This window comes from Pseudophryne corroboree, chromosome 4, assembly GCF_028390025.1.
Source record: "Pseudophryne corroboree isolate aPseCor3 chromosome 4, aPseCor3.hap2, whole genome shotgun sequence".
Classification (NCBI taxonomy): domain Eukaryota; kingdom Metazoa; phylum Chordata; class Amphibia; order Anura; family Myobatrachidae; genus Pseudophryne; species Pseudophryne corroboree.
The window spans coordinates 693193225-693207498 of NC_086447.1; the positions used below are offsets into that span (position 1 = coordinate 693193225).

General features: G+C 43.5%; 1 protein-coding gene across 2 annotated transcripts in view; it reads left to right on the forward strand.

Moving 5' to 3' along the window:
- AKAP12 (A-kinase anchoring protein 12) overlaps positions 1-14274 on the forward strand; it is a 288402-nt gene that overhangs the window by 57704 nt on the left and 216424 nt on the right. The window contains exons 1-2 of one of the 2 annotated variants that reach the window (XM_063917909.1): positions 4405-5178; positions 6185-6256. The exons of the other annotated variant lie outside the window; for it this stretch is intronic. Of the exons in view, the coding sequence (XP_063773979.1) occupies positions 6230-6256 (27 nt within the window). The 5' untranslated portion in view covers positions 4405-5178; positions 6185-6229. Of the gene's footprint in view, positions 1-4404; positions 5179-6184; positions 6257-14274 lie in introns of those variants that run through there. 2 annotated transcript variants of the gene reach the window in all.

A 14274-nucleotide genomic window follows, 5' to 3' on the forward strand; every position in this document is an offset into this window, starting at 1 on the left:
GAGTGCCGACACAGAGGTAGCCACAGCCGTGAACTACCGCACTGTACTGTGTCTGCTGCTAATATATAGACTGGTTGATAAAGAGATAGTATACTCGTAACTAGTATGTATGTATAAAGAAAGAAAAAAAACCACGGTTAGGTGGTATATACAATTATGGACGGGCTGCCGAGTGCCGACACAGAGGTAGCCACAGCCGTGAACTACCGCACTGTACTGTGTCTGCTGCTAATATATAGACTGGTTGATAAAGAGATAGTATACTCGTAACTAGTATGTATGTATAAAGAAAGAAAAAAAAACCACGGTTAGGTGGTATATACAATTATGGACGGGCTGCCGAGTGCCGACACAGAGGTAGCCACAGCCGTGAACTACCGCACTGTACTGTGTCTGCTGCTAATATATAGACTGGTTGATAAAGAGATAGTATACTCGTAACTAGTATGTATGTATAAAGAAAGAAAAAAAAACCACGGTTAGGTGGTATATACAATTATGGACGGGCTGCCGAGTGCCGACACAGAGGTAGCCACAGCCGTGAACTACCGCACTGTACTGTGTCTGCTGCTAATATATAGACTGGTTGATAAAGAGATAGTATACTCGTAACTAGTATGTATGTATAAAGAAAGAAAAAAAAACCACGGTTAGGTGGTATATACAATTATGGACGGGCTGCCGAGTGCCGACACAGAGGTAGCCACAGCCGTGAACTACCGCACTGTACTGTGTCTGCTGCTAATATATAGACTGGTTGATAAAGAGATAGTATACTCGTAACTAGTATGTATGTATAAAGAAAGAAAAAAAAACCACGGTTAGGTGGTATATACAATTATGGACGGGCTGCCGAGTGCCGACACAGAGGTAGCCACAGCCGTGAACTACCGCACTGTACTGTGTCTGCTGCTAATATATAGACTGGTTGATAAAGAGATAGTATACTCGTAACTAGTATGTATGTATAAAGAAAGAAAAAAAAACCACGGTTAGGTGGTATATACAATTATGGACGGGCTGCCGAGGGCCGACACAGAGGTAGCCACAGCCGTGAACTACCGCACTGTACTGTGTCTGCTGCTAATATATAGACTGGTTGATAAAGAGATAGTATACTCGTAACTAGTATGTATGTATAAAGAAAGAAAAAAAAACCACGGTTAGGTCACTGGTATATACAATTATGGACGGGCTGCCGAGTGCCGACACAGAGGTAGCCACAGCCGTGAACTACCGCACTGTACTGTGTCTGCTGCTAATATAGACTGGTTGATAAAGAGATAGTATACTACTAATATTATATACTGGTGGTCAGGTCACTGGTCACTAGTCACACTGGCAGTGGCACTCCTGCAGCAAAAGTGTGCACTGTTTAATTTTAATATAATATTATGTACTCCTGGCTCCTGCTATAACCTATAACTGGCACTGCAGTAGTGCTCCCCAGTCTCCCCCACAATTATAAGCTGTGTGAGCTGAGCAGTCAGACAGATATATAATATATATAGATGATGCAGCACACTGGCCTGAGCCTGAGCAGTGCACACAGATATGGTATGTGACTGAGTCACTGTGTGCTGTGTATCGCTTTTTTCAGGCAGAGAACGGATTATAAATAAAAGTGGTGGTCACTGGTCACTATCAGCAAAACTCTGCACTGTACACTACTGAGTACTCCTAATGCTCCCCAAAATTAGTAAATCAAGTGTCTCTCTAATCTATTCTAATTCTAAACGGAGAGGACGCCAGCCACGTCCTCTCCCTATCAATCTCAATGCACGTGTGAAAATGGCGGCGACGCGCGGCTCCTTATATAGAATCCGAGTCTCGCGATAGAATCCGAGCCTCGCGAGAATCCGACAGCGTCATGATGACGTTCGGGCGCGCTCGGGTTAACCGAGCAAGGCGGGAAGATCCGAGTCGCTCGGACCCGTGAAAAAAAACATGAAGTTCTGGCGGGTTCGGATTCAGAGAAACCGAACCCGCTCATCTCTAGTAACAGCAAAGCCTTTCCGCCGTGGTTGGCGTATTTCTGTGTCTTGGTGTGAATCCAGGATGGTTCCTACGGAAGACTTTCTGCTAGGTCGTTCTTATCCATACTTACAAGCCATTGTGGATGCAGGCCTACAGTTAGGCTCCATTTCGGTGCAGTATGGCCTTATTATTTTCTTTAAAAGAAAAAAAAAATTCTCTCTTGGAAAGTGGTCATGCTATTGGCTTTGGCGTCCGTATGGTGGGTGTCGGACGTGGTGGGTTTGTCTCACAAGAGCCTTGTTTGATCTTCCAGGTAGACAGAGAGGACTTGTTAACTCGGATTGTGGGGGTAATTCTGAGTTGATCGCAGCAGGAAATTTTTTAGCAGTTGGCCAAAACCATGTGCACTGCAGGGGAGGCAGATGTAACATGTGCAGAGAGAGTTAGATTTGGGTGGGTTATTTTGTTTCTGTGCAGGGTAAATACTGGCTGCTTTATTTTTACACTGCAATTTAGATTGCAGATTGAACTCACCACACCCAAATCTAACTCTCTCTGCACATGTTATATCTGCCTCCCCTGCAGTGCACATGGTTTTGGCCAACTGCTAAAAAATTTCCTGCTGCGATCAACTTGGAATTACCCCCTGTAGTTCTACCAAAGAATGGTTTCTGGGTTTCGCAGAAAACAGTCTATTTTTGATGCCGGTGGTTCCTTCGGCATTAGCTGATTCAAAGTCTTTCGGTGTTACCGGGGATTTGAATATTTAGGTTGCCAATTTGGCTCAGTTTGGAAAAATAGAGGCTCTGTTTCTCCGGTATGCTCCCAACATGCTTGGGGCGACTGCAGTATGCAGTCTGTTACACGCTGAATTTGTGATACGATTTGGCATGTTGTTCGATGGTTGGATTGTCGTGACTGAAGTAGGTGGAGGTCCATTCTTCTGGGAAGATGGGCTTATCTTGGGCGGATACCCGAGGAGTCTAGGCGGTTCAACTTTGCCGAGCGAATTATTGGTCGGGATCAAACGCTTTTGCTATGCTCTACGAGTTTGATACCATGTTTGTTGGGGACCTTTTGTTTGCTCATTCGGTGCTGCAGAGTCATCCGCACTCTCCCGCCCGTTTTGGAGCTTTGGTATAAACCCCATGGTCCTTTTGGAGTCCCCAGCATCCTCTAGGACGTATGAGAAAATAGGATTTTGGTACCTACCGGTAAATCCTTTTCTCTTAGTCCGTAGAGGATGCTGGGCGCCCGTCCCAGTGCGTACGGTGTCTGCAGTTAGTGTTTTTGGTTGCACCCTGGTGGTGTGTCTTCTCTGTCAGGGCGGTTGCAACCGTTTTTTTCATGCCATGGCATGCGGGGTCTTATTTTTGCTTAGGTGGACACACGGTTTGTGTTGCATATTCTCTCAGCATATGGCTGTGTTTTGTTCATGCTGTGGGCTGGTATTCTACTGAATGCCACGCTCTGCGGTGGGTTTGAGGTGTGAGCTGGTAGGACACTAACCGTGTTTATAACAATAAATTCTTTCCTCGAAATGTCCATCTCTCCTGGGCACAGTTTTCTAACTGAGATCTGGAGGAGGGGCATAGAGGGAGGAGCCAGTTCACACCCAGTTTAAGTCTTTATAGTGTGCCCAGGCTCCTGCGGATCCGTCTATACCCCATGGTCCTTTTGGAGTCCCCAGCATCCTCTACGGACTAAGAGAAAAGGATTTACCGGTAGGTACCAAAATCCTATTTTAGCGTGCCGCAGTATAGAGAAAATGAAAAGCTAATAGCGCTGCTAGTTAGCAGCGCTATTAGCCTTGTTAAATAGATATTGGTCCCATTTACCACCTAAAACGAGTTTCCAGCAAGGAAACTCGTTGATAAATGGGGGCCTTTGTATTCAGCAGTTACTTTATTATATGTATTACAATGGTTTTTTCCTGCGAGATTCCATATTGCAAATAATTTATGTTTGTAAATAATAACTAAATTTAATGTGAATAACTCTCACAGGTCTAATACTGTATTCTATGCAGGGATGAGGGATGCCTTTAGGGTGCTGAACAGGTTAATGGACAAGAAAGGTGTTTCAGCACAGGTGAGGGCAATCATAGATTAACAGGGAAGTCCAGGAGCAGAGCATTCTGTCCATCCTGGAGAGGGTCATGTTGGGAGGTATGCCTGAGCCACTCTGGGAGCCCAGGACTGCAGGTAGATGTATAACCACACACCCCGAGGATGTAGCCATGCCCCCACTGTCACAATTACCTGATAGGACATAGTCGCATTCGCACGCCCACGTTTGCTCATTCCACCATCTATTACAAATGCCAGCTAATATGGCCCTTGTTCTTTGGGGGAAGTATATTGTATGCACACCAATCCTGCATACCAGGAAGTGATAAACTGCATCTAACCCAACTGTCACCCAGGCAAAGTGAAGACAGCTATTTTGTGGGCCAAAGCCATAGGACCTGATTCCGGGTCACTTTTAAAGTGGTGACAATTGCAGTCTCTTCCAGCAACTGGAAATTTATGTATATATTTGCCTTATCTCAGTGTCAGTCATATCTATGCAACTGATAGCCCCCACTAATCGCTATTATCTGCATTTGTACCAGACCTATCCTTGACATACCTTACCTACTTCTTGTGTTTCCTCTCTGGGAGAAGCCTGGAGAGAAGACACAGCTGGACATTTTGAGGGGCGTGGCCAGGCTCTCATGTAATTATGCCCTGCCCCCACCACTGCAGAATGTCATGATTTGCATGTCCGTATGGAGGAGGTGGGGCTAAAATGATGCAATTTGCATAATTTCTTCCCACCCCTCCACATGGTGCAGCGATTCCAGTGATTATCTCCCCATCCTGCCTGCTAGATTAGGAAGCGGGAGAGCCTCCTACTTTTCCAGGACTGCGGAGGAATACTCAAAAATTCAGGAGTCTCTTGCAACTTCCAGGATAGTAGGCAAGTATGATCCTTGGTGCAGAGGATCCGATTGAAGTCAGAGAAATATCTGCATACCCTGACCTTTGAATAGCCTGCAAATCTATCTACATGCCCACAACATGCACAAGGTATAATTATCCTACCCCGTTACCAGTGCCAGATTAAGGTCCTCATGGGCCTGGAGCTGAAATTGATGAAGGGCCTATTGTGTGCCAACAGAGGGAGTGTGAGCAGTGCTGTGGCGGTGTAACTACTGATGTAAGTGTGTGTCATGTGTTGTGGGGCAGCATCCAGGGGTGTAAAGTAATTCCAGTGGCAAGTTAAAATTTAGAGTTCATGTGGTCCTCTACGTTCATATGTGCCTACAGTATGCCTATACGTGCTTCCCTATATCTTTATGTGCCCATGTCTCTGTGTTCGAATGTGCTTATGTCTGTATGTGCCTACAGTATGCCTATATGTGCTCTTCTATGTCTTTATGTGCTCCTGCATGTCCATATGTGCTCCACATGTCTGTATGTGCCTATGTCTGTATGTACCTGTGTCTACATGTGCTCCTCTATGGGTTGTGTACAGGATCCCGACAGTGAGAATACCGACAGCGGCATCCTGACAATCAGAATCCAGACAGTTCTTCATATGTAAACTACCACTACACCACCGGCCATCTCACAGCCGGGATCCCGCCGGGGGTATTGTGACCGCCGGTCACACATACCCAACCCTGATATACAGTAGACTAAGGGGGACATGTACTAAGCAGTGAAAAGAGTGGAGAAGTGAATCAGTGGAGAAGTTGCCCATGGCAACCAATCAGCATTGAAGTAAAATGTATAATTTGCATACTATAAAATTATACAGGGCAGCTGATTGGCTGTCATTGGCAACTTCTCCACTGGCTCACTTCTACACTCGTTTCACTGCTTAGTTAGTACATATTCCCGAGTGATATAGTATTGCCCCCAGCAACGCTTTCTTTTCAGTATGTGTCCTGAAGGGTAATTAACATACTTTTCCTACAGATATGGTTGCTCACACACCCCAACAGACTGACCTAGATTTTTGATGACACCATTAGTACAACTTTTGCCATATGGAAATGCTTGCACTGTCTGGGAGTTGCACATTCAAATGAAAAGTATTGTTCTCTATCTGCTTGACTTGATTCAAACCGACACACAGTCACTTCTCTCGCTCATTATTTTGGGCACTTATAGACTGTTACTTATTAATGGATTGCAACATACATTTTTTTTTCTCCAAGTTTGTGAAAAGAACAGAAGGTGACATTGTCCTAAAATACAGAAGGATGTTTCAGGAAATTCCAGACATGGAGGTATTTAAGAGGCTGCCAAAAATAGTGTAACCGTTAATTTCCTGAGGGAAAATAAAAATAACTATGTGCATAGAATATATAGTTATTAATTTACAGTGTATATCAATGATTCAGTAAAACTAGCATTTTGGGATCCAGAAGAAAAGAGATACAATATAATTTTTGATAAAGTATTTGAAAATATTTTTAAACTGATTGGCATTGTCGTCTGTATTTGTCGATTAGAATCTGGTCCTTTGGGTCTAGTTGAAGCTTGAGGAAAGCTGAAACTAGGTGCTTTAACAAAGTTTCTGCTCATCTATGACTACCATGACCAGAGCAACACTGGGAATATGGAATGACTCTTGGGTCTTGGGACCAGAGATTGGACTGGAATAAGACCTGGGTCAAATGAGTCAGAAAGAGACCCTGGAACTGAGCGTGATGAACCCACTATTAGGAACTCAGGAAACCAGACAGTAGAAAGTCACAACTGATATACAGTAAACTGGAAACACTTCATCAGAGCTTAGACTAGAGGTGGGTAGCTCAGGTCTATGCATCTGATAGATACCCACACCACAGAACTGGAAATGGAACCTGAGACTCAGCTCTAGTTCCAGCTACTAGATAATTGGCATGCAAAGACTAAACACCTATACCAATGGTATTCTAGCAGGTTGACTGGTATGATAACATGAGTAGTGGGACAGGTGCTAAATGGAAACAGAGCACTGCAGGGGACTGATTCAGGATAGCAATGCAGAGTCCTTGCTGGAGGAAATCAACAGGATGGTAGTGCGGAATGTGGATTTCTTGTCAAGCAACGGTAGCAGTAAAGGTGGGAGCACCAACGGAATCATAGGGGTGTGTACAGATGGCAGTGTATGTGGATAACAGGAGCGCTGGCAGACTAACAGGTGGCCTGCAGGTTAACACAGGAGTGCTTGTAGATGAACACAACAGCGCTTGCAAGCAAACACAGGGGCTCTTTAAGACAAACACAAGAGCGCATGCAGATAAACACAGGAGTGCTTGCAGGTTAAACATGTACAGAGCATAAAGCAGCTGAAACCCGGAACCAGGGTGAATACCGTTTATAAGAAGTGAGTTGTTCTGGCAAAGAATAAATCACTGAAGTAAGTTTAAATAGGGTGCTCATAACAGCCATTGATGGGAAGTGTCATCTAAGTGGAATCCTGGTCCTGATTGGCCTGCAGTGTTCACCTGACAGGAATCCAATATGGCTATGGCCAATGGTAGGTTATAAAGTGACACCACTGGACCAGGTAACAGGGTTCAGACCCCAATGTGTGACACTGATATATTGGAACCATAGGTGATATTGCAGTTGTCTTATCTTACAAGTAGTTTGAATGAAAGCATAGTAACATGTTTTGCAACTTTACGCTTAATAGATTATACTGATGTTGATGTGATTAAGGTCAGGTCTAGGCCTAGGTCATCTTGCCGGTCAGATAAGGATGGCAGGGGAGATGTCTCAAACCTTCTAAAGAGGTGAAGTGTAGATGTTGCCAATAGCAATCAATCAGCTTCTAGCTATCATTTAGCTAGCACAGTGTTTTTCAAACTCTGTCCTCATGGAACCTTTACAATGCATGTTTTCAAGGTATCTCCAGGAATAACTAGTAGTAGATTTATTGTGTAATGGCCCTCATACATTAAAGATACTGATGTTTTCACATTCATCTATCCTGTAATGCATATGCATGCATCACGGGAGCAACTTGCCGTGCCCGGTGATCACACAATGCATTTGCATTCGCGATTGCTTTGCCGCAAAGATGGACGTAGACACATCTGTATACTGTGGCAAGGTCCTGATCCCCCAGTAGCCAGGTTGGGGAATAGGGAATATTAAACATGTAAAAGTAAACCTTTTTTATCCCCCTACTTGACATTGTTTAGTATGAAAATGAGGGCTATACTGTAGGTGTGGTATACAGAGGTATGGTATTTATTCTGATTTGATGATGGGGGATAGGGCCACTGTTGGCAATATTTCACATGAACTTGTACTTTTGAGCTGATAAAGCATTATGGGGGAGTACAGAAAATTAATAAGCAACTGGGCAAAATTTTGCACTGCAGGTGGGGCAGATGTAACGTGCAGAGAGATTAAAGGTGCATACACACAGTGTGATATTTGCTTACAATTTTGACTTTATTGTCAAAATCATAAGAAAAGTTAGCACATATCGCAGATACTTAGTCAATATCTCACCGTGTGTATGCACCTTTAGATTGTGGTGGAGTGTGTTCAAACTGATTTCTAAATTGCTGTGTAAAAATAAAGATGCCAGTAATTACCCTGCACAGAAAAAAATTAACCCAACCAAATCTAAATATTTTTGCAGTTACATCTGCCCCACCTGCAGTACAATATGGTTTTGCCCAGTTGATAGATAATTTGCTTTACTTACAATCATCAATTAGGCCCAAAGTACCAACCAACCAATCAATCAATCAATCAATCAATCAATCAGCTTCTGTAATTTTACAGGCTGTGTTTGAAAAATGACAGGAGCTGATTTGTTTGTACTTTGGGGGAGATGTACTAAGCAGTGATAAGAGTGGAGAAGTAAGCCAGTAGAGAAGTTGCCCATGCTTCTCCACTGGCTCACTTCTCCACTGCTTAGTACATCTCCTCCTACATCTCTCTCCAAGCTTTGATGATTCTCCCCCTATGTGTGTCAGTATTCAGCTACCAGAAACTGTCTCTACTTAACTACAAGGATTAAGCGCATTTAAGTGAAAACAGATACACTAGCCAAAAATATAGATGTGCATATTCACACTGAGTCAAAAACAATCCCCATGTGTATAATTTCACAGAGCAGGGTAAAAATTGTTTAATAACGTTTTGCTCTTCTTGGATTATTAAAGGTCATTTCAGCATTGTTTAGAAATAATACAATATTTGGTTTTTTAATCTTTTTATTTTTTTAAAAGAAATTATATTTGTCACTATAGGTAAAGCATTGACCTTATGGCACACAAGTGCTAGTTTGGAGTGTGAGTGTGACGTGTGTTCTTAGAACTGGGATATTTGGAGAATCAGCTGTCGTACCCATGTTACCTTTCTCCTTTACATGTAACATGGTGCCACAGGGACAAATAACCCTATTTAATCAGTAGTACCAACTTCTATTCCAACAAGTATTTCATCTTTTTGTACCTGGATCCACTTTTTTCACTGTCATCAGCACTTTGTGTCACTGTAGTCGAGAGGCAATATGTGGCTCTGTGGGGATTGTAGAACAAGAAGTCCCAGCATTCCTTGCTATGAAATGGCATGTCACAGTTTGCACTGCAAGCCTTTCATATAATAATTACTGCATCTTCTTTTACTTGATCTTTGTTTGATTTTTTTGTATATCTCAGACTCGAGTCTACAGATGCCAAATATGTGATATGTCTTATTCTGGTTTCTTCTGCTTATTTGTGAGTTTGCCTGTCATAACCAGAGCCGGCCCTAACCAATATGATGCCCTAGGCAAGATTTTGGCTGGTGCCCCCTAGCACCATCACTTGTTCTGCTTCTGACCCTGCACCCCTTTCCTAGCACCATCACCCCTCACACATTGCAGTCCTTATTTTGGTGTTCCTACCCCCTATAGTTTAAATAGGAACAGTGCGCAGATTCGGCACTCAGCACCAAAAGGGGCGTGTTCTTGCTGGGAAGGGGCATGGCCACACAATAGTACTCCCAATTCAAATTACACCACACAGTACTGCAACTTTAGTCGTATTTTATCATGCGATAGTGTCCCTTATTCACGTTACATCACACAGTAGTACGACTTTCCCTTATAAACATTACTCCTCACAGTAGTGCCCCTTATTAATATTACACCACACCATATTGCTCTTTATTCACATTATACCACACAATAGTGCCCTTTCTATACGTAACACCACACAGTAGAGCACCTTTATACACATAATGCCACATATTATTAATGCCCTTACACACATAATGACATGCATAATGCCCCTTACACATACAGTATACCAAACACTATTGCACAACAAACCTACCCACACACAGCACTCACACAGCCACTAACACTGTGACCTCTGCCTATGCTTGGATACAGGAGTGTTCCCATATATCTTGCCTCAATATGCCATACAGCAGGAGATGCCTGGCGTTAGTCAGCTGGCAACTCTGCTAACGTTGGGCGCCTTTTTTTATGAAAATGCATCTAATTTGCATTGCAATGTAGCTAAGATGCACAAGCAGCTTCTGCTGATTAAAATGACACGCCTATATACTGTGTGTGACTGTGGCTGTATATGCATACGAAATGCTACACACATAATATAGGCATGGCGCATATCATTTTAATTAGAGATGAGCGGGTTCGGTTTCTCTGAATCCGAACCCGCCAGAACTTCATGTTTTTTTTCACGGGTCCGAGCGACTCGGATCTTCCCGCCTTGCTCGGTTAACCCGAGCGCGCCCGAACGTCATCATGACGCTGTCGGATTCTCGCGAGGCTCGGATTCTATCGCGAGACTCGGATTCTATATAAGGAGCCCGCGTCGCCGCCATTTTCACACGTGCATTGAGATTGATAGGGAGAGGACGTGGCTGGCGTCCTCTCCGTTTAGAATTAGAATAGATTAGAGAGACACTTGATTTACTAATTTTGGGGAGCATTAGGAGTACTCAGTAGTGTACAGTGCAGAGTTTTGCTGATAGTGACCAGTGACCACCACTTTTATTTATAATCCGTTCTCTGCCTGAAAAAAGCGATACACAGCACACAGTGACTCAGTCACATACCATATCTGTGTGCACTGCTCAGGCTCAGGCCAGTGTGCTGCATCATCTATTATCTATATATAATATTATATATATCTGTCTGACTGCTCAGCTCACACAGCTTATAATTGTGGGGGAGACTGGGGAGCACTACTGCAGTGCCAGTTATAGGTTATAGCAGGAGCCAGGAGTACATAATATATTATATAGTGAGTGACCACCAGACACACAGTGCAGTTTATTTAATATATCCGTTCTCTGCCTGAAAAAAGCGATACACACAGTGACTCAGTCAGTCACATACCATATCTGTGTGCACTGCTCAGGCTCAGGCCAGTGTGCTGCATCATCTATATATATATTATATATCTGTCTGACTGCTCAGCTCACACAGCTTATAATTGTGGGGGAGACTGGGGAGCACTACTGCAGTGCCAGTTATAGGTTATAGCAGGAGCCAGGAGTACATAATATTATATTAAAATTAAACAGTGCACACTTTTGCTGCAGGAGTGCCACTGCCAGTGTGACTAGTGACCAGTGACCTGACCACCAGTATATAATATTAGTAGTATACTATCTCTTTATCAACCAGTCTATATTAGCAGCAGACACAGTACAGTGCGGTAGTTCACGGCTGTGGCTACCTCTGTGTCGGCACTCGGCAGCCCGTCCATAATTGTATATACCACCTAACCGTGGTTTTTTTTTCTTTCTTTATACATACATACTAGTTACGAGTATACTATCTCTTTATCAACCAGTCTATATATTAGCAGCAGACACAGTACAGTGCGGTAGTTCACGGCTGTGGCTACCTCTGTGTCGGCACTCGGCAGCCCGTCCATAATTGTATATACCACCTAACCGTGGTTTTTTTTTCTTTCTTTATACATACATACTAGTTACGAGTATACTATCTCTTTATCAACCAGTCTATATATTAGCAGCAGACACAGTACAGTGCGGTAGTTCACGGCTGTGGCTACCTCTGTGTCGGCACTCGGCAGCCCGTCCATAATTGTATATACCACCTAACCGTGTTTTTTTTTTCTTTCTTTATACATACATACTAGTTACGAGTATACTATCTCTTTATCAACCAGTCTATATATTAGCAGCAGACACAGTACAGTGCGGTAGTTCACGGCTGTGGCTACCTCTGTGTCGGCACTCGGCAGCCCGTCCATAATTGTATATACCACCTAACCGTGGTTTTTTTTTCTTTCTTTATACATACATACTAGTTACGAGTATACTATCTCTTTATCAACCAGTCTATATATTAGCAGCAGACACAGTACAGTGCGGTAGTTCACGGCTGTGGCTACCTCTGTGTCGGCACTCGGCAGCCCGTCCATAATTGTATATACCACCTAACCGTGGTTTTTTTTTCTTTCTTTATACATACATACTAGTTACGAGTATACTATCTCTTTATCAACCAGTCTATATATTAGCAGCAGACACAGTACAGTGCGGTAGTTCACGGCTGTGGCTACCTCTGTGTCGGCACTCGGCAGCCCGTCCATAATTGTATATACCACCTAACCGTGGTTTTTTTTTCTTTCTTTATACATACATACTAGTTACGAGTATACTATCTCTTTATCAACCAGTCTATATATTAGCAGCAGACACAGTACAGTGCGGTAGTTCACGGCTGTGGCTACCTCTGTGTCGGCACTCGGCAGCCCGTCCATAATTGTATATACCACCTAACCGTGGTTTTTTTTTCTTTCTTTATACATACATACTAGTTACGAGTATACTATCTCTTTATCAACCAGTCTATATATTAGCAGCAGACACAGTACAGTGCGGTAGTTCACGGCTGTGGCTACCTCTGTGTCGGCACTCGGCAGCCCGTCCATAATTGTATATACCACCTAACCGTGGTTTTTTTTTCTTTCTTTATACATACATACTAGTTACGAGTATACTATCTCTTTATCAACCAGTCTATATATTAGCAGCAGACACAGTACAGTGCGGTAGTTCACGGCTGTGGCTACCTCTGTGTCGGCACTCGGCAGCCCGTCCATAATTGTATATACCACCTAACCGTGGTTTTTTTTTCTTTCTTTATACATACATACTAGTTACGAGTATACTATCTCTTTATCAACCAGTCTATATATTAGCAGCAGACACAGTACAGTGCGGTAGTTCACGGCTGTGGCTACCTCTGTGTCGGCACTCGGCAGCCCGTCCATAATTGTATATACCACCTAACCTTGTTTTTTTTTCTTTCTTTATACATACATACTAGTTACGAGTATACTATCTCTTTATCAACCAGTCTATATATTAGCAGCAGACACAGTACAGTGCGGTAGTTCACGGCTGTGGCTACCTCTGTGTCGGCACTCGGCAGCCCGTCCATAATTGTATATACCACCTAACCGTGGTTTTTTTTTCTTTCTTTATACATACATACTAGTTACGAGTATACTATCTCTTTATCAACCAGTCTATATATTAGCAGCAGACACAGTACAGTGCGGTAGTTCACGGCTGTGGCTACCTCTGTGTCGGCACTCGGCAGCCCGTCCATAATTGTATACTAGTATCCAATCCATCCATCTCCATTGTTTACCTGAGGTGCCTTTTAGTTGTGCCTATTAAAATATGGAGAACAAAAATGTTGAGGTTCCAAAATTAGGGAAAGATCAAGATCCACTTCCACCTCGTGCTGAAGCTGCTGCCACTAGTCATGGCCGAGACGATGAAATGCCAGCAACGTCGTCTGCCAAGGCCGATGCCCAATGGCATAGTACAGAGCATGTCAAAACCAAAACACCAAATATCAGTAAAAAAAGGACTCCAAAACCTAAAATAAAATTGTCGGAGGAGAAGCGTAAACTTGCCAATATGCCATTTACCACACGGAGTGGCAAGGAACGGCTGAGGCCCTGGCCTATGTTCATGGCTAGTGGTTCAGCTTCACATGAGGATGGAAGCACTCAGCCTCTCGCTAGAAAACTGAAAAGACTCAAGCTGGCAAAAGGCAAAGCACCGCAAAGAACTGTGCGTTCTTTGAAATCCCAAATCCACAAGGAGAGTCCAATTGTGTCGGTTGCGATGCCTGACCTTCCCAACACTGGACGTGAAGAGCATGCGCCTTCCACCATTTGCACGCCCCCTGCAAGTGCTGGAAGGAGCACCCGCAGTCCAGTTCCTGATAGTCAGATTGAAGATGTCAGTGTTGAAGTACACCAGGATGAGGAGGATATGGGTGTTGCTG